At 52.3% G+C, this 20686-nt stretch overlaps 1 protein-coding gene across 1 annotated transcript in view; it reads left to right on the forward strand.

The window, feature by feature from the left end:
* The window catches only part of LOC105494666 (tripartite motif containing 62), a 35265-nt gene extending 15215 nt beyond the window's left edge, over nt 1-20050 (forward strand). Inside the window, exons 2-5 of the mRNA XM_011763314.3 lie at nt 1080-1175; nt 7039-7295; nt 8444-8559; nt 17692-20050. Coding sequence (XP_011761616.3) covers nt 1080-1175; nt 7039-7295; nt 8444-8559; nt 17692-18242 — 1020 coding nt within the window. The 3' untranslated portion in view covers nt 18243-20050. The remainder of the gene's footprint in view (nt 1-1079; nt 1176-7038; nt 7296-8443; nt 8560-17691) is intronic.
* Nucleotides 20051-20686: the final 636 nt, after the last annotated feature.

The following is a 20686-nucleotide window of genomic DNA, read 5'->3' on the forward strand; positions in this document are numbered from 1 at the left end:
TTTACCGTTACATGCTTATCTGTAGGCTGTGGGGCCAATTTCTTGACCTCTCTATATCTTTTTCTCCATCAGAAGATGGAGATAATAATCGTGCCTCCCTTAGGGTTACTGAGAGGCCCAAGTGAATTAATACAAGCAAAGAGCTAAGAACAGCGCCCAGCCCACTGTAGCCCTCAGAGAATGTTGGCAGCTAGTCTGTAGCATTGGACTGGTGCAGCTTTGGTTCCTTAGAGCAGCAGTCCTCAACCTTTTTAGCACCAGGGACCAGCTTCATGGAAGACAATTTTTCCACAAACCGTGGGTGGTGGGGGTAGGGTGATGGTTTTGGGATGATTCAAGCACATTACATTTATTGTGCACTTTATTTCTACTATTATTTCATTGTAATATATAATGAAATAATTACACAACTCACCATGATGTAGAATCAGTGGGAGCCCTGAGCTTGTTTTTCCGCAGCTAGACAGTCCCATCTGGGGGTGACAGGAGACAGTGAGTGATCATCAGGCATTAGATTCTCATAAGGAGCAGGCAACCTAGATCCCTCCCATGTGCAGTTCACACTCCTATGAGAACCTAATGCTACCACTGATCCGACAGCAGGTGGAGTCAGGTGGTAATGCCAGCGATGGGGAGCGGCTGTAAATACAGATGAAGGTTTGCCCCTCCCCACCACCGCCCAGCTCCTGCTGTGCGGCCAGGTTCCTAACAAGCTGCCGACCGATACCCATCTGTGGTCTGGGGGTTGGAGACCCCTGCCTTAATTCTAAGCGGGGATCCAGGGCCAAGTGTGGGGAGCCGGAGAGTGTGTATGTGGAGGTTGATTGTCACAGAAGCCTCTAGGTTAGCCAGAGAGGAGGAGGCTGTTGCAAAGATGCGGGTGAAAGATAGGGACGGATTCTGGAGGTATTTAGGAGACAGACTCTACAGGACTTGCTGGTGGTTGAACTGTGACGGGAGGCAAGGGTTGGAGGTGGGGATAGAGGCCAGGCTAACCCTCAGCGCCTGGCAGTGGTCAGGGATGAAAGCCTGGGCCAGGCGCGGCCCCCGCCCCCATCCCAGCCGTGTGTGTGTTTCAGAGGGAGCTGAAGGAACAACTTCAGGCCCTTCAAGACAGCGAGCGGGAGCACACTGAGGCGCTGCAGCTGCTCAAGCGACAACTGGCGGAGACCAAGGTGAGCCTGGCCCGGGCGCAGGGGCGGGACCGACAGAGATGAGGGCAGGGATTCGAGGGGTGGGGCTAGCTGGGGAAGAGGGGCGGGGCCTCGGGTGTGCCCGGAAACAGGGCTTCAAGGAGCCAAACCTGGAGTGAGAAGGGTCAGGGTGGGGAAGATGGTCGGGCGTCCGTGAAGTTAAATGGGGTGGGACCCACCCCATCGTGACTGGCGGTAAGGATTTGGGCTGGTCCCTGGGTTAAGGATGGGGCCATTTCTCCCTTGCCACTTTGGGTGGAAGTTGAGGCGGGTTCAGGGATCCCCGGAAACCTCACCCGCTTCGCGGCCCCGGCGTCCTGAAGGGCTGGGGAATGTGCTCAGTCTCTTTTTCCTCTCCCCTTATTAAAAACGCCCAACCCTGGTGTGGTGACACGCACTTGTAGTCCCAGCCTCTTCAGAGGCCAAGACGAGATGATGGCTTGAGCCCAGGAGTTTGAGACCAGCCTGGTCAATACAGAAAGATGTCTTCTCTACAAAAATAAAATAAAATAATAATAATAATAATTGAATATAGCTAGGTGTGGTGGCACATGCCTGTAGTCCCAGCTACTCTGGAGACTCAGACAGATGGGAGGATCGCCTGAGTCCAGGAGTTTGAGGTTGCAGTAGGCCATGATCATGCCACTGCACTCCAGCCTGGATGACAGAGTGATACCCTGTCTCTACAATGAATGAATGGATGAATAAGCCTATTGCCTAGGAGTCAATCCTGAGCATGTCCCCTCGAAGCCCTCCAGAGGTGGCCCAGCCCTGGTATCATCTCCCCTTAAGCTCAGGCTATGGGATATGGACTCTGAAAGGTAGGGCCAAACTCTGCAGTCTCTGGCTACCATGGTTTGGGAAACAAACAAACAAACAAACAAATCTTTCCACTGACCTGAGAAGGACATGGGTTCTGATCCCACCACTAACTCACTGTGTGACTTTGGGTAAATTGCATGCTTTTCTGGACCCCCAGCCTTCCCATCTGTCCAGTGGGGACTGCCAGGGTCAGTCCAGCACTCTGGGACTGGAAGGGCCGGGTGGAGTCCCCACTGTACAGTGACTCTGTGTCATGAGGCCTGGGGTGATTTCAGGCTGACCCTGCTCTGTCAGCAGAAGCTGCAGCAGAGCCTTAGGAATGCGCCGGGCCTCTGGAGGTCATCCTGGGGCCTGGAGACACTGTTGGAAACCCAGATTTGTGCCCCAGCTTGGCCACCAACCCACTGTGGGGTCTCAAGAAGGTCATGACAAACAGTTCTTCACAGAACATTCCAGAGTGCCTCTGGGCAGGACCTTCAGTGGGCAACAGGCAATAAACAGTCACAGGATGCTGGCCTCATTGCTTCTCACAGCCTCAGTTTCCCCATCTGTCTGGTGATTCTGTACCTCTCGGATGATGAGAAGCAAATGGAAGCCTCTCTCTGGACGAGAGGGGAGTATTATGGTCTGTTCCTTCTCCCCAGCAGCACTTTCTTCTCTTCTCTCCATGCCCCATCCCCTCTTTGTTTTTCTCCACTGACCTCTTCCTCCCCCGCTTTCCTGTCCATCTGTCTGCCTCTGGGGGGTCCTGTGGGGCCACGTCCCCCTCCAGTTCCCTCAGCCCCACTTCCTGTCTGGACTGGGGTGTTTATACAAGAAATGCCTATGGATGCTTTGGAGGTCATATTTCACCTGGTGCCTGACTCGGCTTTCCTGCTGTGCCTGCCCCTCCAATGGCCTGGCCTGAGGGCCTATCTGATTTCCCTCCTCAGACCCTGTGTTTTCCTTGGTGGCGCCCTGGCAGGGTGATGCATTCTTGGCAGGGTGTTTTTCTGAAAGGGCCCCAGTGCCTCCAGGCCCCAGGGTGCTCCAAGGGATGTTGTGGGTTGGGGTGGGGGCTGTTTCCTCAGCCACGGAGCTGAAAGGAGGGGGTTGGGGAAAGGGTGACTCTGCCCTAGAAAGAACTAGAATAAATGGGGTACACCAGTTGAGCAGAACTTTTCTCTTTGCTGAGAATCGTGTTCCCCTTCATTATCCTGCCAACCCACAGAATGTCACCTCCATGAGAGCAGGATTCCCCAAAACCTAGCACAGTGTCTGGCACACAATAAGTAGTTATAAAAAAAACGTGAGTGAAAAGAAAAAAAAATCGGCTGGGTGTGGTGGCTCATGCCTGTAATCCCAGCACTTTGGGAGGCCAAGGCGGGCAGATCACCTGAGTTCAGAAGTTCAAGACCAGCCTGGCCAACACGGTGAAATCCCGTCTCTACTAAAAATACAAAAATTAGCTGAGCGTGGTGGTGGGTGCCTGTAATCCCAGCTACTGTAGAGGCTGAGGCAGGAGAATCGCTTGAATCCAGGAGGTGGAGGTTGCAGTGAGCCAATATCGAGCCACTGCACTCCAGCCTGGGCGACAAGAGCGAGACTCCATCTCAAAACAAACAAATAAACAAACAGGAAAGAAAAAAAATCGTCCCAGGTAGGAACTGTTGTTATCTCAATTTTATCAGTGAGGAAACTGAGGCACAGAGAGGTTGAGTGACCAACCTGAAGTCCCACAGCCAGTAAATGGCAACTTGGGAGTTTACCATCCAGTCCTGTCAGAGTCCAGTGCATATTCCAGCTGGGATGTCTCCTGGGGTATCCTGGAAGAGCTATGGCTTTGTGGTCAGCAAGCTGGGTGGGTCAGTAGGACTCATCGGGAATGTACTTGGGGCTCCAGGGGTGGCTGTCACTCTGATGTTCCACTGCTGGCTGCCCTGTCCCTGCCTTCCTCCCTTTCCCTCCCATCCTCTCTCGTCCTTGAGACATTGAAACTCCAGCCTGGAAAAAAGATGGAGCCTGCACCCAGCTCTGTGGAGCAATCTTGGACAAGACTCTTCCCTGCTTCCCTCCTTCACCCCTCAAGCAGTTCCTGATTGCCAGCCTTGTACCAGGCCCTGGGATGGGCACAGGGGTGCAGAGCCGAAGTAGATGTCAGTCCTACCCAGCGGGAGCTTACTCACTAGCCAGGAAGACAGAAAATGTGGGACAATGTATTAAGACTGTTGACAGAAGGCTCTGGGAACATCCAAGTGCCTGAAAGAGAGGAAAGTTATCTCTGAGGAGGTCACTTTCAAGCTAGGTCTTGCAGGATGAGTAAGAGTTTGCCAGTTGAATACAGGGTTTGGGTAGGGTCATTCTAGGCAGGTGCAGTTGCAATGCAGTGGCACTAGGGAGGTAAGCTAGGGTTAAATTGAGAAGGTCCTTGAATGCCAGACTAAAGAGTTTGGCATTTTACTGCACGTCAAGGAGCTAAGGAAGGCTTCTAAACTCAGGATCATCTGTGATCCAGTTGGCACTTTAGAAGGATTACTCTGACAGTGAGTTTGCTGGCAAAGACAAGAGTTGACTTGTAGACCAAGTGAGTTGGAAAGACCTGTGGGACCCCAGGGGGATGTGTTGGGGAGACCATTGGAAAAATGAGTGTGGCACTCAGGAGACAGGCAAGGCCATCCATACGGACTTGGGAACCATCCTTAAAGCAGTTCGAGTTGAAAATGAGGGCAGGTAGGCTGGGTGCGGTGGCTCAAGCCTGTAATCCCAGCACTTTGGGAGGCCAAGACGGGCGGATCACGAGGTCAGGAGATCGAGACCATCCTGGCTAACACAGTGAAACCCCGTCTCTACTAAAAAAATATAAAAATCTAGCCGGGCGAGGTGGTGGGCGCCTGTAGTCTCAGCTACTCGGGAGGCTGAGGCAGGAGAATGGCGTGAACCCGGGAGGCAGAGCTTGCAGTGAGCTGAGATCCGGCCACTGCACTCCAGCCTGGGCGACAGAGCGAGACTCCGTCTCAAAAAAAAAAAAAAAGAAAAAGAAAATGAGGGCAGGTGTAGAGGGTGAGGATGGAAGGCGCTGACCTGGATGAGCCCCGAGGAACATGGGAGGCAGAGAGGCAGCAGTCACAGAGATGGGAGGCAAAGCAGAACTTTCAACTAGGAGACGGTGGCCAGTGGGCTAAGTGCTGCTGCAGAGTGGTCTAGGAGGAGCCAGAGGAGCAGCTGTGGAGTCTGGGCGCCTGTGGAGGGCAGCTCCAGGCGGGGCAGGGATGCCGGACCCCATCTTCCCCATCGGCAACATGCCGCTGCAGAGGCCTCCACCCTCCCCGGGTGAGGGGGCTCAGGAAGGCCACAGCAGCCTGGCTGTGCATCCCCAGCCTCTCCTCCGCCCCCCTTTGTCTGCCTGACATTCTGGGTGGGCATGCGCAGCGAGGCTGGCCCGCCGCCAGCAGTTCTTCCTGCAGGCCAGCAGCCGCGCATCGGGGAGGGAACAGGCCCTAATTGAGCCTTTGTGGAGCCTCCCACAGAGCCCTGGGCACTGAACACAGTGGGGTTTCTGACTCCATGAACTCACAGCCAGAATCCCACAAAGTAAAATTGCAGAGGCAGGCCCCACATGCTGCTGCAGCCTGGCCGCACTTCTGTAGCCCGTGTCGTCCTGACGCTAAGCCCTTCCTCAGGCGGCTCCCTCTGCCTGTTCCCCCCACCCACAACTGACATCCTGCCCATCCCTCAGGGCCCAGCTCAGAAGCTGGCTCTCAATGAAGACTTCCAGGAAACGCTTATTAGAATTGCACTCTTCAATAACCAGGCTCTTTCTCTGCGCCATGGGGTGTGTCACATACCACCTCCTCATTTCATCTTCACCACAATCCTACAATGCAGGTTTTGTTACCCCTTTCACAGATAAGAAAACTAAGGTTCATAGCTCTTAGGCAACTGACGTTGCCACAGCTAGAGACCCAGAGCTAGAATCCTTATGCGGGCTGTCGGGCACCAAACCTGTGCCCTTCACTTCTTCACCCTTCCTGAGCCTCACAGTGCCCGTGGGGGCAGAGAAAACTGAAAGTTCATGCTTACCTCCCTGATCCTGTCCACAGACACCAGTTCTTGTTCCTTTGCCAGAGGGTCCTAGAGGTAACGGGACACAGCAAGTAACCACCAAGGTTTTCTCAGCACGTTGCAATTTACAAAGCTCTTTGATGTATGTGATCTCCTTGTCATCTTTCCTTGAGCCCTCTGAATGAGCCCCATGAATGATTTTTTTAAAATAAAGACTTCAGCTGGGCGCAATGGCTCACGCCCGTAATCCCAGCACTTTGGGAGGCCAAGATGGGCACATCACCTAAGGTCAGGCGTTTGAGACCAGCCTGGCCAACATGGTGAAACCCCATCTCTACTAAAAATACAAAAATTATCCAGGCATAGTGGCAGACTCCTGTAATCCCAGCTACTAGGGAGGCTGAGGCTGGAGAATCGCCTGAACAGGAGGCAGAGGTTGCAGTGAGCCGAGATCACACCATTGCACTCCAGCCTGGGTGACAAGAGCAAAACTCCATCTCAAAAAAATAATAATAATAAAAGTAAAAAAAAAATAATAAAGACTTCACTATGTCCCTGAGAGAATATCTTCACCCTGCCCCCTAGCCCTCACTCCAGCTCCCTCATCCCTCCTACCCCCAAGCCAGAAACCTGGGCATTATCCCCAGCTCCTTTCTCTTCTGTACCCCTCTAGCCAACACAGCAGAGTCAAAGAGGCTGCCCTCTAGATGTTTCTCAAACCGTGTTCCTCACCATTGCTGCTGCTCCTCTAGTTCAAGCCTCATTTTCTCACCTGGGCCATTTCATTAGCTATTTAATGGACCACATAGAACATGCCCATCCTTTCCTACCACTATGCCTTTGCATGTGACATTCCCCCCACTACGTGTGCCCTTTCCCACCCTTTCCTCTCTACGTGTCAAGGCTCTCAATTTCCTCCTCTCACCCAGAGATCACTCCATCTGCTCCCCCAGCCATAACCCCTGACGACTGTCCCCCACAGTCTTCCACCAAGAGCCTGCGGACCACTATCGGCGAGGCCTTCGAGCGGCTGCACCGGCTGCTGCGCGAGCGCCAGAAGGCCATGCTGGAGGAGCTGGAGGCAGACACGGCCCGCACGCTGACTGACATCGAGCAGAAAGTCCAGCGCTACAGCCAGCAGCTGCGCAAGGTGCAGGAGGGAGCCCAGATCCTGCAGGAGCGGCTGGCCGAAACCGACCGGCACACCTTCCTGGCCGGGGTGGCCTCACTGTCCGAGCGGTAAGTGCCACCTGCCAGGGGCCCTCCCCGGCTGACCGTCCCCTCCTCAACCCATGCTGGGCAATGGGAGTGGAGGCAGGTGGGATCCTTAGCAGAGAATTCTTTCATTCAAATCTTCATCAAACATTTATGGGACGTCTGCTATGGGTAGGAGCATGAAGCCTTGAGTATGAAGCCAATGAGGCTTGAACTAGAGGAGCAGCAGCAATGGTGAGGGACACAGTTTGAAAACCATCTAGAGGGCAGCCACTTTGACCCTGCTGTGTTGGCTCTAGGGGTGCAGGAGAGAAAGGATCTGGGAATAAAGACTTCATGTGTTTACATTATTATATATGTAATATATTCTGTATACATTATAGATAGTAGGTAACATTTAATAGTGTTTACAATCATATAATATAAATATATTAGATATTATTTTATTTATGATAATGTTGGCATTACATGATATTATATAAAGGCTTTATATACTGTAACCCTCTCAGTCCCTTTGAAAGTAGTTACAACTGTCATCATCATTTCATGCATGTAGAAACTGAGGCTCCTGCTGGGTGCGGTGGCTCATGCCTGTAATCCCAGCACTTTGGGAGGCCGAGGTGGGTGGATCAGGAGTTCAGGACCAGCCTGACCAACATGGTGAAACCCCGTCTCTACTAAAAAAAAATACAAAAATTAGCCGGGTGTGGTGGTGGGCGCCTGTAGTCCCAGCTACTCAGGAGGCTGAGGCAGGAGAATTTCTTGAACCCAGGATTCAAGCCTAGGTCTCTGTGACCCTAAAGCTTCCCTTAGTAGTAGTAACACTTAGTCATTGGTTTGTCGGTGATCAACGCTGATTGCTAAGATCATGAATTTGGCGTTGATCATGAGCCAAGCACTGTGCTGAGCATCTGTATATGTTATGCCACGTAATTCTCACAAAAAGCCTAGAAGGCTGATGCTAGCATAGCACCCATTTTAAAGATGAGAAGACTGAGGGAATGGTTAGAGAGGCCAGAAGCAGCACAAGCAGGCACTTGAATCTGAGTCCCACAGACTTCTCACTCATGATCACGTCCTATGCCAGCTGCCCTGAAGGTGGCTGCAGGGCCCCTGGCATTGGGGCAGGAATCTAGTCCCTGGTGCAGCCTCCTTTCCTGCTCTCCTTCCAGGCTCAAGGGAAAAATCCATGAGACCAACCTCACGTATGAAGACTTCCCGACTTCCAAGTACACAGGCCCCCTGCAGTACACCATCTGGAAGTCCTTGTTCCAGGACATCCACCCAGGTAAGGCGTGGGTTATCATGGTCCCAGCGCAGCCCAGCCCTCTGTCCTAAACACAGCATGGGGCAGTTGTGTTTACCTCCCTGATCTTGTCCATGAGCAGAGTGCCTTGCGGAGCACCTAGTGTGTTCTGGGACCTGTCCTGGGCACCTGCACAATCACTCAGCTCAGTGAACCTTCGTAAAACTCCATGAGATGGCCGGGCGTGGTGGCTCACGCCTGTAATCCCAGCACTTTGGGAGGCTGAGGTAGGTGGATCATGAGGTCAGGAGTTTGAGACCAGCCTGGTCAACATGGTGAAACCCTGTCTCTACTAAAAATATAAAAATTAGCTGGGTGTGGTGGCACACACCTGTAATCCCAGCTACTCGAGAGGCTGAGGCAGGAGAATTGCTTGAATCCAGGAGGCAGAGGGTGCAGTGAGCTGAGATTGAGCCACTGCACTCCAGCCTGGGCAACAGAGCAAGACTCCATCTCGGAAAAAAAAGGGAAAAAAAAAAAACAAACCATGAGGTAGGTTCCATTAGCAAACCCATTCTCCAGATGAAATGACTGAGGCCTGGACACTTCATAGGCTCTTCTATACAGTGGGGTATATAACAGTTCACACCAGGAACTGTTCTAGGTGCTGGAGACACCACAGTGAGCAAAACAGGTAAAAATCCCTGCCCTCACACATCTTACATCCTAGGGTGTGAGAGAGAAAGTAGACAAAAGTAATTCAGGAAAATACAGAGCAATTAGATACTGACAAATAAATAAGGAAGGGGGCTGGGAAAGGTGAGACAGGATGCAGATTTTAGACAGGTGGTCCAGGAACCAGCGTGCACCGAGAAGGCGGCATTAGAGTCAAGGGCTGAAGGAGAGTGAGCCACGTAGGTATCTGGAGGAAGAGTGTTTCTGGCCTGGGAACAGCAAGTGCAAAGGCCCTGAGGCAGGAGCACATCTCACTCTCACCAGTCTCACTCTGTTTCCAAGGCAGGAAGAGCAAGGAGGCTAATGTGGCTGGAGGGAGAAGAGTGAGAAGGAGGGTGGAGGTGAAGAGATTGAGAAGGTAGCAGTGGCCAGACCACGAGGGTCTGTAGGTCATTGTGAGAACTTTGGATTTTATGCTGAGTGAGATGAGAGCCAGTGGAGGGCTTGGAGCAGTGAAGTGACGTGAGCTGCTTTAAGTTTTTTAAGGATCCCTCTGGCTAGTGGGTTGAGAATAGACTGAAGCGGGTGAAGGATGGGGGCTGGGAAATGGGTTAGGAGACCACTGGGTAATCCAGGCAAGAGGTGATGTGGGTGTGAAGCAGGGTGATTGTAGTGGAGGAGGTGGTAAGGGGTAGGATTTAGGACATATTTTGTAGGGACAACCAACAGGATTTGCTAGTGGATTAGCAAATCCAGGCGTGAAAGAAAGAAGACAAGGGAGATAGCAATTATTTCAGCCAAAGTGACTAAAAGGATGAAGTTGTAAGCCTGTAAGGTTGGTGATGCCAATTAGATATCTCAGTGCTGATGTTGAAAATGCAGTAGGGATGACAAGCCAGCAATACAAGAGGAAGGTCAGCACTGGCATCATTAGCATATGGACAGCATTTAATGAGCCTGGACAAGATCACCTAGGAAGTGGGGGTAGATAGAAAAGACAGAGTGCTGCCCTAACGTCAGGAGCCCCGGGACACTCCTAGAAGTCAGGGACAGGAGGGGCACCCAGCCAAGGAGACCTAGAAGGAGTAGTCGGAGGGATAGGAGGGCAACCCAGGTATGTCCTCAAAGCCTGGAGGAAGCGTTTCCAGGAGAGAGTGGCTAATGGTGACAAAGGCTGCTGAGCCAAGCGTGGGAGAACTCAGAACAGACTATTCTCCAGGTTTAGCAACAAGGAAGTCATTGGTGGCCTTGATGAGAGCTGGCTGGGTGGAGCAATAGGGGCCAAAGCCTGGTTGGAGCTGGTCCAAGAGAGGTGGAGGCAATGCTTTAAAGGAGTTTTACTCAAGCGAAAGAGAGAGAATGCAGTAGTGCTGTTTTTTATGATAGAAGAAATACAGCATATCGGTGAGATTATTAGAAAGATCCAGTAGAGGGGACAGAATTAAGGATGTAGGAGAGGGAGTTGCAGGAGTGACAGCCTTGACTGCTACCCAGCCTTGACTGCGATCTGCTGCATGGCTGAGAGCCAGCTTCTGCTGGGAACCCAGACAGTTCATCTCCAAGAGCCCAGAGAAAGTAGAATAAGTGGGCACCAAAGCCCCACTGTAGCTGGGACTACAGGCACCTACCACCACGCCCAGTTAATTTTTGTATTTTTTGTAGAGACGGGGTTTCACCATGTTGGCCAGGGTGGTCTTGAACTCCTGACCTTGTGATCTGCCCACCTTGGCCTCCCAAAGTGTTGGGATTACAGGCGTGAGCCACTGCACCTGGCCTCAAAAAAAAAATTTTTTTTTAGTTTAATTAAAAAAAAAAAGATCTAAAGATGGTTCCTATAGCTGAGCAAGATAATGGAAGAGAGAATGAGAAGCTGGCAGGCCCCAGATCCTATACAGCCTTGAATGCCAGGCTGAGGTACCTGGACTGCCTCTCCAAGCTGTGACAGACGTGGAGCAGGTGGCAGCTGAGGCTAGAAGGCTCCCCAGGCGCTCCAGAGCTCTCCTGGGTCAGTGACTGGGGAGGGAATCGGAGCCTTGGATGTGCTTTTGCCTCCTAGAACTTAGTCTCAGCCTCCCAAAGTGCTGGTATTACAGGCGTGAGCCACCACACCCTGCCCATCTTCAGATCTTAAATGAGCCATACTCTCCCTCATCTACACGTTTGCACATGCCGTTCCCTTTGGCTAAAGCCCTCCACACAATCCTTAGCCTTTGGTGGCCAACTCTTACTCTCCTTGGCATCTTAGTTTATAAACACTTCCTCTGAGAAGCCTTCCCAGATTTCTCAAAGGCAACCTGGTCTTACCTAGTCTCACTGTCTTGTCATTGTCTGTGTGGCTGTCTCACTCTCTAGACTGTGAACTCTGAGGGTCAGGGGCCAGGTCTGATTCACTCCCAGCAGCCAGCACAGCAAATGTTTGTCAATGAATGCCTAAAAAATGAATGGGTCCTAGTCCCAGTTCTGTTTCTAGAATAGTGCCTCGCATAAAGTAGGTGCTTAGTAAATATTTGTTGACTGAAGAAACCTGCTGCACAGCCTGGGACAAATCACTGCCTCCTCTGAGCTTTAGCTTCTTCCTCTGTGAAACAGGGATGCTAGCGTTCCCTTCTCAACTCCCTCACAAGTGAGCAAAGGGATGTGGAACTTGCCGTCACCCCAGTGCAGGGTTTCTCAACCTCAGCCCCATTGATACCGGAGGCTGGACCATTCCTTGTTGCAGGGCCCCGCCTTGTGCACTGCAGGATGTTTAGTGGCATCCCTGGCCTCTACCCACTAGATGCCAGTAGCCACCCCACTCAGTTGTAACAACCAAAAATGTCTCCGGACTTTGCCAAATGTCCCTGGGAAGCAAAATTGGCCCAGCTGAGAACCACTGCCCCACAGAAAGCTGCCTGCCAGAGAGGGGCTGAGGGAGGAACAGCCTGTGCTCCAACATCCTGCCCAGAGCAGAGGCCCCTGCGGAGTTCAAAGAGCAGCTGCCTGGTTGGCTGGGCCCCTTCCTTTGTCTGTGGGGCCTGTGAAGTCACTCTGGCTCCTCTGCCAGCACCAAAGCTCTTTATGTCCAGATGGGAGGGGTGCCTCCAGGGACCTAGCCCATGGATTCTAGCAGCTTCCTGCCTGCCCCTCCCCTCCGGCTCAGGCTTCCTATTGGGTCACCTGCGAACCCCATCCAGCACCTGTCACTCCCCTGCTCTGGCACTTCCACTCTCCCCCACCTCCCACCCCCCTGTCCCACCCCCAGCCTAACATTAGGAAGCTCTCCTCCAACTGTGACCTTCCTACCTACCTGGTCTAAATCTCCCAACTCCCAGGCACAAACTGCCTCCCCAGCCAAGCCAGGCAGCCCATTGTCCCAAGGACACCAGGAGCAGCCTGCCTTGCTCCTGCCTCCTCCCCTTCCTGGGCTGCTCGCTCCCCTTCCCTTGCTAATCTGAATCCAGTCATTTTGAGTCGCAGCGCATTCCCTGCCTAGCTGTGTGACCCAGGGCAATTCTCTCCCCTCTCTGAGCCCCAGTTTCCTCATCTGTAAAACAAGGGTAGTTGCATTTCTCTCCCAGGGTAGCTGTGCAGATTAAAGTATTTGTTTGTAATAATGATCCTGTAACACTTAGTAAGTACTTGATTCCTGTCTGTTTATTATTATTGTCACGAATCGACAGATGGTTCCCCAGTCTTTTTTTTTTCTTTTTCTTTTCGCTCTTGTTGCCCAGGCTGGAAGTACAGTGGTGCGATCTCGGCTCACCACAACCTCCGCCTCCTGGGTTCTAGCAATTCTCTGGCCTCAGCCTCCCAAGTAGCTGGGATTACAAGCATGTTCCACCATGCCCAGCTAATTTTTTGTATTTTTAGTAGAGACAGGGTTTCTACATGTTGGTCAGCCTGATCTCGAACTCCCAACCTCAGGTGATCCACCTGCCTCGGCCTCCCAAAGTGCTGGGATTACAGGCATGAGCCGCCGCACCCGGCTTCCCATCTTGCTGAACAGGCTTTCTGGGGCCACATGCTGGAAAGAGCATGATGCGAAAAGACCTCAGCTCAAGTTCCAACTCTGCTTCCTCCCCAAGTGGCAGCTCGAGCAAGCCACTTACCTCAGAGTCGTCTCCTTGGAGCCTCAGTCTCCTCCTCTGAAAAATGGCTAGAACAATTTGTGCCCCTGGGACTGTCGTGGTGCTCCAATGAGCTAGTAAGTGTGAGAATGTTTTTGCACATGCCTTCCCTGTACATCTGAGGGACTAAGAAACCAGGTTTTTTAAAGGCCTGGCCAGAGGAAAACGCTGACAGCCAGCCTTTCATGTTCTGTCAGGCCTCTGCATGCTCGGAGCCTCTGTTCTTGAGAACAAAGAAACACAATCCACTCACTGCCAAGCAGCTGTGCTGGGCTGTGCCCCGGGAGGGCTTTCTCCGCTGCTTGGGCAGAATGTGATTGCTCGGTGGTGGCCGGGAAACATCTCCTGGGACCTCCACAGTTCATGATCCTTCCTGAATGCCTTTGACCTCAAGGTCTCAGAGAGGCTTAAATAAATGGAGAACACACCTGGAGACCAGATGGGCTGCCTCAGTGTCTGGCTTTTTGTTTTTATAAATCTTGGTGTCCCAGGACTTAGAAATGAGCTCTGACCTGTAGAATAGTGAGCCCCCGGGGACTACACTTGTTTCGCAGGGCCTGTCACCTCCTGGGGATGAGGGACAGATGGAGGGACTGACTTCTCAGAGGGGGAAGAGGTATTGCCATGCCCCTTCCAGGTCCCTCTCTGGTCTGAAGGTTGTTATTCCTGTTAGCCCTAGCCTCAGGGAGGGAGCCCCAGGAGCCAAGACCCTGTGTTAATGATGCATGCAAGGCCTTGGAGGTGGCTCCAGGCAGGGTGCCAGGCCCTGCCCAGCCTTGGGGTATAGAAGCCTCCTAAGAGTCAGGCCACACCCCCTGCCTAACAGAGTGGTATGCCCTGCCCCTAGGCCAGCCCAGTGAGTGGCAGGCCCTGTACCCATCCTGTCCCCTGGGCTTCAAGCAGGGCAGGTCCACTCGCCAGGGCTGGCATTCGGTGGGTCAGGATTTCCTCCAATCTGCAGGCTCATCTTTGTCTGCTGGTCTCAGACCCACTGAGAGCTCCCTTATCTCCCTCCTAGGATACCCTCCCACTCATCAGTGGCACCACAAGTGGCCCACCTTGCCCTACATAAGCTACAAGTCTGAGGCTGAGCCCTCATGCCTGCTCCTCACCAGTCCTTCTGCCCTGAGCCTTGGTTGCTGCCTGTAGCTGGTCTCAAATCACCCGGGCGCCTTAGATATTATGCCTGGATTCCCCCAGCACTCTGAACTGCTGCTCTTCATGCCTGGGCACGGTGCATCGCTCTTCTGCCCCTCCGCCGCCACACCTGAGTGAAATCCACACCACTGTCATAGGGATGGCCCACCTACGTCTGATTACATTCCTCTTCTCGCCCTAGCTCTTCCCCCTACCACACACTCCTCCTACAGCTCCTTCCCACTCCCACTTCCCAACCCCACTGTGGGAATTCCCCACATTCCACCGGGCAGGGGCCCCCTGGTTTTGACAAGCTGCCTGTGGCCAGTCAGACCACAGGATGAAACATCAGTGTCCGTCTTCTCTTGGCTCCCCGTCTTCTATGTCCCTGGACAGAGGATTGTGTTTCCATTGACCCCTCTATTCACAGGGCTAATTACTTCCATACAGCCCTCTAAGTCCAAAGGACAGAAACAAAGAGGGTAAAATGCAAAACTAAACTTACTCCTGGCAAAGACCATGGAAGGAACTTGATACAGGTCAGCGGTCCAGTGGGTATATGAACAGAGGCACAGTTCAGGGACTGGATGTGGCTCCCTGTTGGAGACAGTCCCCATCATTGAGGCATCTTATTTCTGTGCGTGAATGCAGCCAACAGAGGCAACTGAAGTAGGGGGAATGCTCCCGCCAAGCATAACCACGTCCCCACTTTGCCAGATAAGAAAAGAGCCAGAGAGCTGGATGTCCAAGACCCCCAAGGAACGGAGGCAACATTCCTTCTTCCCACTTTTCCTCACCTCTGTCTTGCTCTTGCCTGGAAACAGTCACTCAGGCTAAGGAAAGCCAATCCCAGGTTCCTCCTTCTCCTCTGGCTGGTTATCAGCTCCCTCAGGGAGCAGAGAGTAAACAGAGGTCTTAACAAGAGTTCATGAAATTTTTAGAGTCAGACCTGCTAAGCCGGTGTGGCCAGCCCAGAACCAGGTGATGCAGCCCATGCCACCTGCCCAACACAAACACAGCCGGTTTAATTTGGTGAGTCTTTCCGGAAACCTGCCACATGCCAGGCCCTGGGCTGGGCTCTGGACATACAAGGGAGAGCCCAGTTAGATAGTACACAGTCCTTTGGTGCAATTGGGGAAATAGGGCAAAATGTGATCACAGAAGATAATACCGCATGCCAGTAGCAGGGCACAAATAAAGCTAAAGAATTTCAGGCCAGGTACGGTGGCTCACACCTATAATCCCAGCACTGTGAGAGGCTGAGGCAGCAGGATCACTTGAGGCCAGGAGTTCGAGACCAGCCTGGCCAACGTAGCGAAACCTCATCTCTATGAAAAATTTAAAAATTAGCTCTGCATAGTGATGCATGCCTATAGTCTCAGCTACTCAAGAGGCTGAGGCAGGAGGATCACTTAAGCCTAGGAGTTGGAGGCTCCAATGAGCTATGATGATACTACTGCACTCCAGCATGGGTGACAGAGTGAGACCCTGTCTTCTATTTTTTTAAAAAAGAAGAAGCCAGCACGGTGGCTCATACCTGTAATCCCAGCACTTTGGGAGGCCGAAGTGGGCAGATCACCTGAGGTCAGGAGTTCAAGACCAGCCTGGCCAACATGGCGAAACCCTATCTCTACTAAAAATACAAAAAATTAGCCGGGCGTGGTGGCGGGTGCCTATAATCCTAGCTACTCAGGAGACTGAGGCAGGAGAATCACTTGAACCTGGGAGGTGAAGGTTGCAGTGAGCCAAGATCACGCCACTGCATTCCAGCCTGGGGGATACAGCAAGACTCTGTCTCCAAAATAAATAAATAAATAAATAAATAACACAAAGAAGAAGAAAAAGGAATTTCAGAGGACAGAATGAGCACATCTGCTGGGCGACCAGGAAGGCTTCCCACAGGGTGGGCCTTTTGAATTGAGCCTCTGGGGATGGTTACAACAAGCAGAGAGGAGGAGGTGGAGGGAACCATGTGAGCAGAAGCTTCGGACCTGAGTCGGGTAGGGGCAGAAGTGAGAGGCTGGCTGGGAGAAAGGACTGGAGCTAGACTGCAGACGGCCTTGGTTAGTCCTGGCTCTGCCAATATTTGCAGGATGATCTAAGTTTGTCATGTCTCCCCTCTGGGTCTCCGTTTCCTCATCTGTCAAATGGAAGAGGTGGCCTAGAATTCATGGTTTTCAATCTTTTCAGACCCATTGTCTACTTTTCCTAACAAATCATTTGTAATATCTCAAAGATAATATAACCTTTTTACAATTTCAAGTGTAACCTTTTCACAGTTTCAAGTGTTGTGTGTGTATATGTACATATATACATACTCTGACTATTAATATAAAGGAAAATAGAAGGAAATTATTAATAATCAAATATTTTGTATGTCAACATGTAGATGCTCACCCACAATCACACTAGAAAACATAGCAAAGTAGCCAGGTCCTCTCGTCATAGGTAAAACACCATCCTGCCTCAAATGCCTATACAGGTAGGTTGTCTCGGTCAGTGGTGCTGTCCTTAGGGATGTATTTTCCAACAAAACAAACATTTCTTAGGGAAGTTCCAAACAAAACAGATGCAGCCTTCCCTTCATTTACACGGTGGTTGCATTCTGAAATATTCAGGGTATATTAAAACTGCAAAAAATTATTTCATGTTTATACATGAAATGGAACTAGGTTATAGTTTCTGATCCTTATAAAAAAGATTTTTCATCCACATGAATGTCTGCTGGGACATGTGGAAATCACTGGGAGTCAGGGAAGGTGTGGGGCAGAAATTCCCTTTGCAGAACTGTCCTGTCCATTTCGTGGTCTTTAGCATCCCTGGATCCCAGCTGTCGTTAAGACGACCTGAACACACTCACAAATTTCCCCATTCCCCCTAGGGGAGCAGTAGCAACTGGATCATCTGGAAGCTCCCTCCCAGCTCTAAAATTCCCCAATTCTAGGCCTCATTCTGGTTAATTCAACAAACATTTGCCAGTGCCCACTATGTGCTTCGCCCTGGGCATCCGGCAGTGAACAAGCAGCTGTAGCCCCTGCTCCCCTGCAGATAATATCTGGAAGGACCTTAACCACCACCCTTCCATTTTACAGAGGAGGAAGATGAGGCCCAGAGAGGGCACCCTTGTATTTGAGGTCACACAGCAGGTCAGAGGCCTCCTACGTACCAACCAGAACTCTGCCCTCAGGAAGGCACTGCATGGTAGGTCCACAGCCTTCTCCCCACTCATCTTCTCTCCCTCCTCCACCCCCCACAGTGCCAGCCGCCCTAACCCTGGACCCAGGCACAGCCCACCAGCGCCTGATCCTGTCGGACGACTGCACCATTGTGGCTTACGGCAACCTGCACCCACAGCCGCTGCAGGACTCACCAAAGCGCTTCGATGTGGAGGTGTCGGTGCTGGGTTCTGAAGCCTTCAGTAGTGGCGTCCACTACTGGGAGGTGGTGGTGGCAGAGAAGACCCAGTGGGTGATCGGGCTGGCGCACGAAGCTGCAAGCCGCAAGGGCAGCATCCAGATCCAGCCCAGCCGCGGCTTCTACTGCATCGTGATGCACGATGGCAACCAGTACAGCGCCTGCACAGAGCCCTGGACGCGGCTCAACGTCCGGGACAAGCTTGACAAGGTGGGCGTCTTCCTGGACTACGATCAAGGCTTGCTCATCTTCTACAATGCTGATGACATGTCCTGGCTCTACACCTTCCGCGAGAAGTTCCCTGGCAAGCTCTGCTCTTACTTCAGCCCTGGCCAGAGCCACGCCAATGGCAAGAACGTTCAGCCGCTGCGGATCAACACCGTCCGCATCTAGTCCAGGCCGAAGCAGACCACAGCCTCCTAGGGCCACTGCCACCTGCAAGAGCCCTGCCCAGGAGATGGAAGACCTGGACTACGGCCCACAGTGGCCACTGGAGACCTCAGGCCAGTTGTTTACCCTCCAGTCTCCATGTCCCTGTCTGTAAAATGGAGGTTGCATTCCCTACTTCCTAAACTCTCTTCCAGCATCGATGTTCTGTAGCTCTGACCTTGATGGGGATACAGCTTTGATCCAAGGATGTGACATGGCTTCTCCTCAGGGCAACCCCTGCCCAACCCTCAGCCCCATCCTCTCAGGGGCAGGGGACTACCTTCCAGTGTCTCCCTCCTGCCCAGCCCTGGCCTCAGGAAGTGTCAGAGCATGGCCAGTAGTTGGCAGCCCGAAAGACACACAGCACCCTCTTATGTCCCATGGCCTAAGACTTGCCCCTGACCAAGCTAGTGATGGGCCATTTACCCTTGACCCCAGTCCACAGTGGACACAGGTAGTGTCCTAGGGTTGCCTGAGAACCAACCTCTCCTGCCACCCCCACACCAAGAACTATATGGTTCCTACTTTTCCCACCGATCTGCTGGTCAATGATGCTGCTGTGGCCTGTGGAAGGCACCTGGTAGTTAAGTCCACACATTACAGTCATGTGCCACCACCTTCCTGCGCACAGGCCCAAGGTCAGGGTGAGAGTATACCCAAAGCTGATGCAGAGCCCATTAGCCTAAAAGCAACTGCAGGACAAGCCTCCCTGGATGATCGAGGTCCCCAGCAGCTCTGAACAAGAGTCCAGCCAACCCTCTTCAGCCAAGCCTCTGTGACCTGCTAGGGTGCAGGAGGCTTCCAGAAGCTGTTGTTGTAATTAGGACCCAAGCACTGGGAGGGGCTGTTGGCTGGGACCTCTCGTCAGACTTGGCATCTATCTCAGTTAGGATCCTGCTGCAGAAAACAAGAGCCACTTGTAGCTGGTTTAATTAGGCAAGGATTTATTACCTGGCCCCTGGTGGCTTGCAACATTGTTGGAAGAGCTGGAGAAGCAGACTCTGCTGAATTTCCAGGAACGACTCCCAGCGCCAGATTCATCATGTCTGTTGTGACCAGGAAAGCTGACCCCATCCGCAGGAAGCCACTGCGCCAGAAAGCTGCTGACTGCAGAACTAGGCTCCCTCTGCCACGGTCCGTGCCAGCCAATGGATGTCCTGAGGCCTGCCCCTCTCCCACTTCACTCAGTTCCCAAATCTAAATTTTTACAAGAGATTCTGTTTGGGGGAACTTAAGTCAGATCCAGAACCTTGGCTGCAAGGGAGTCTGGGAAATGTTGTTTTCCTCTTTCCAACTTCAGTCATACAAAAAGGCTCACTAGAAGGAAGTTCAGGTGGGCTGAGCAAGCCCCACCTGTGTTTTTTTGCCACAGCATCCAATTGTGAAGAACTCGGGAGAGGGTGGAGTCCACATCTAGGGTTGTCCTGCCCCTTGGTTCTGTCCCTGCCCAGAGGTGGGAACTGGAGGAGTGGGCTGCAAGACTCAGCCTAAAACTCCCCGGCCTTGACTTTTCTTTCTAGTTCTGGGGCCTCGATTCTGCACTTGGGGTCTCTGAACACACCATCCCAAGGTAGCCAGAAGAGCTAAACATAGGGGGTTCTTACAGTGGCAGCCCCCCACCTGCCGGGGCCTCCCTTGGGCAAGAGGAATTGTCAGCCCTACCCCACCCCTTCAACTACCAGAATCTGGGCCACCCCAGAAGTATTTTTATTTAAAATGTTGCCCGTTTTATGAGTTATGATCAATTTGTATTAAAGTTACAGATGTCAGTAGCCAGTTCCACTCATTCTGACAAACACACAGGCCCACCCAGCTCTGTCCCAGGCAGTGCACACACACGAGCAGAGCTAATCCACAAAGCAGCCCGGCTGGGTAAATGGTATTATGCTCATTTTACAGAGGAGGAAAAATGGGGTTCAGAGAGAAGCCATGACTTACCTGGAGTCCCATATCCCATGCTGGCAAGCGCCACACCGCAAACCTGTCCAAAAACTTACCAGCCAGGGAGGGCTGTCAGTCCTTACCTGGAGGACAGGTGGTGGTAGTCTTGGGAGCAGGCAGTGGGCAGCGCATGGGGCAGTGGCAAGAGCCTGGTCTCGGGAACCACACAGACCTCAGCTCAAGTCCAGGCTCCATCACTGTGTGACTTTAGAAAAAGGACCACCCTCTCTGGGACTGTTTTCCCACATGGAAGATGAGGATAATAACACCGATTTCACATGATTTATTGGTAAGCTATAAAGTGCAGTGCACTTAAGGAGGCCCTACCCTATGCCCCCAGCTGCCTCCCAGAGTCAGTGGCTGGAGCTGTGTGGGTTTCCTGAACCTCTGGACTGGCTCTGACCTAAGTAGTCTTTCTCCTTATGGTCTATGACGGGTAAGGGACCGCCTAGGCCAGGACAGTCCTG

This window comes from Macaca nemestrina, chromosome 1 (genome assembly GCF_043159975.1).
Source record: "Macaca nemestrina isolate mMacNem1 chromosome 1, mMacNem.hap1, whole genome shotgun sequence".
NCBI lineage: Eukaryota > Metazoa > Chordata > Mammalia > Primates > Cercopithecidae > Macaca > Macaca nemestrina.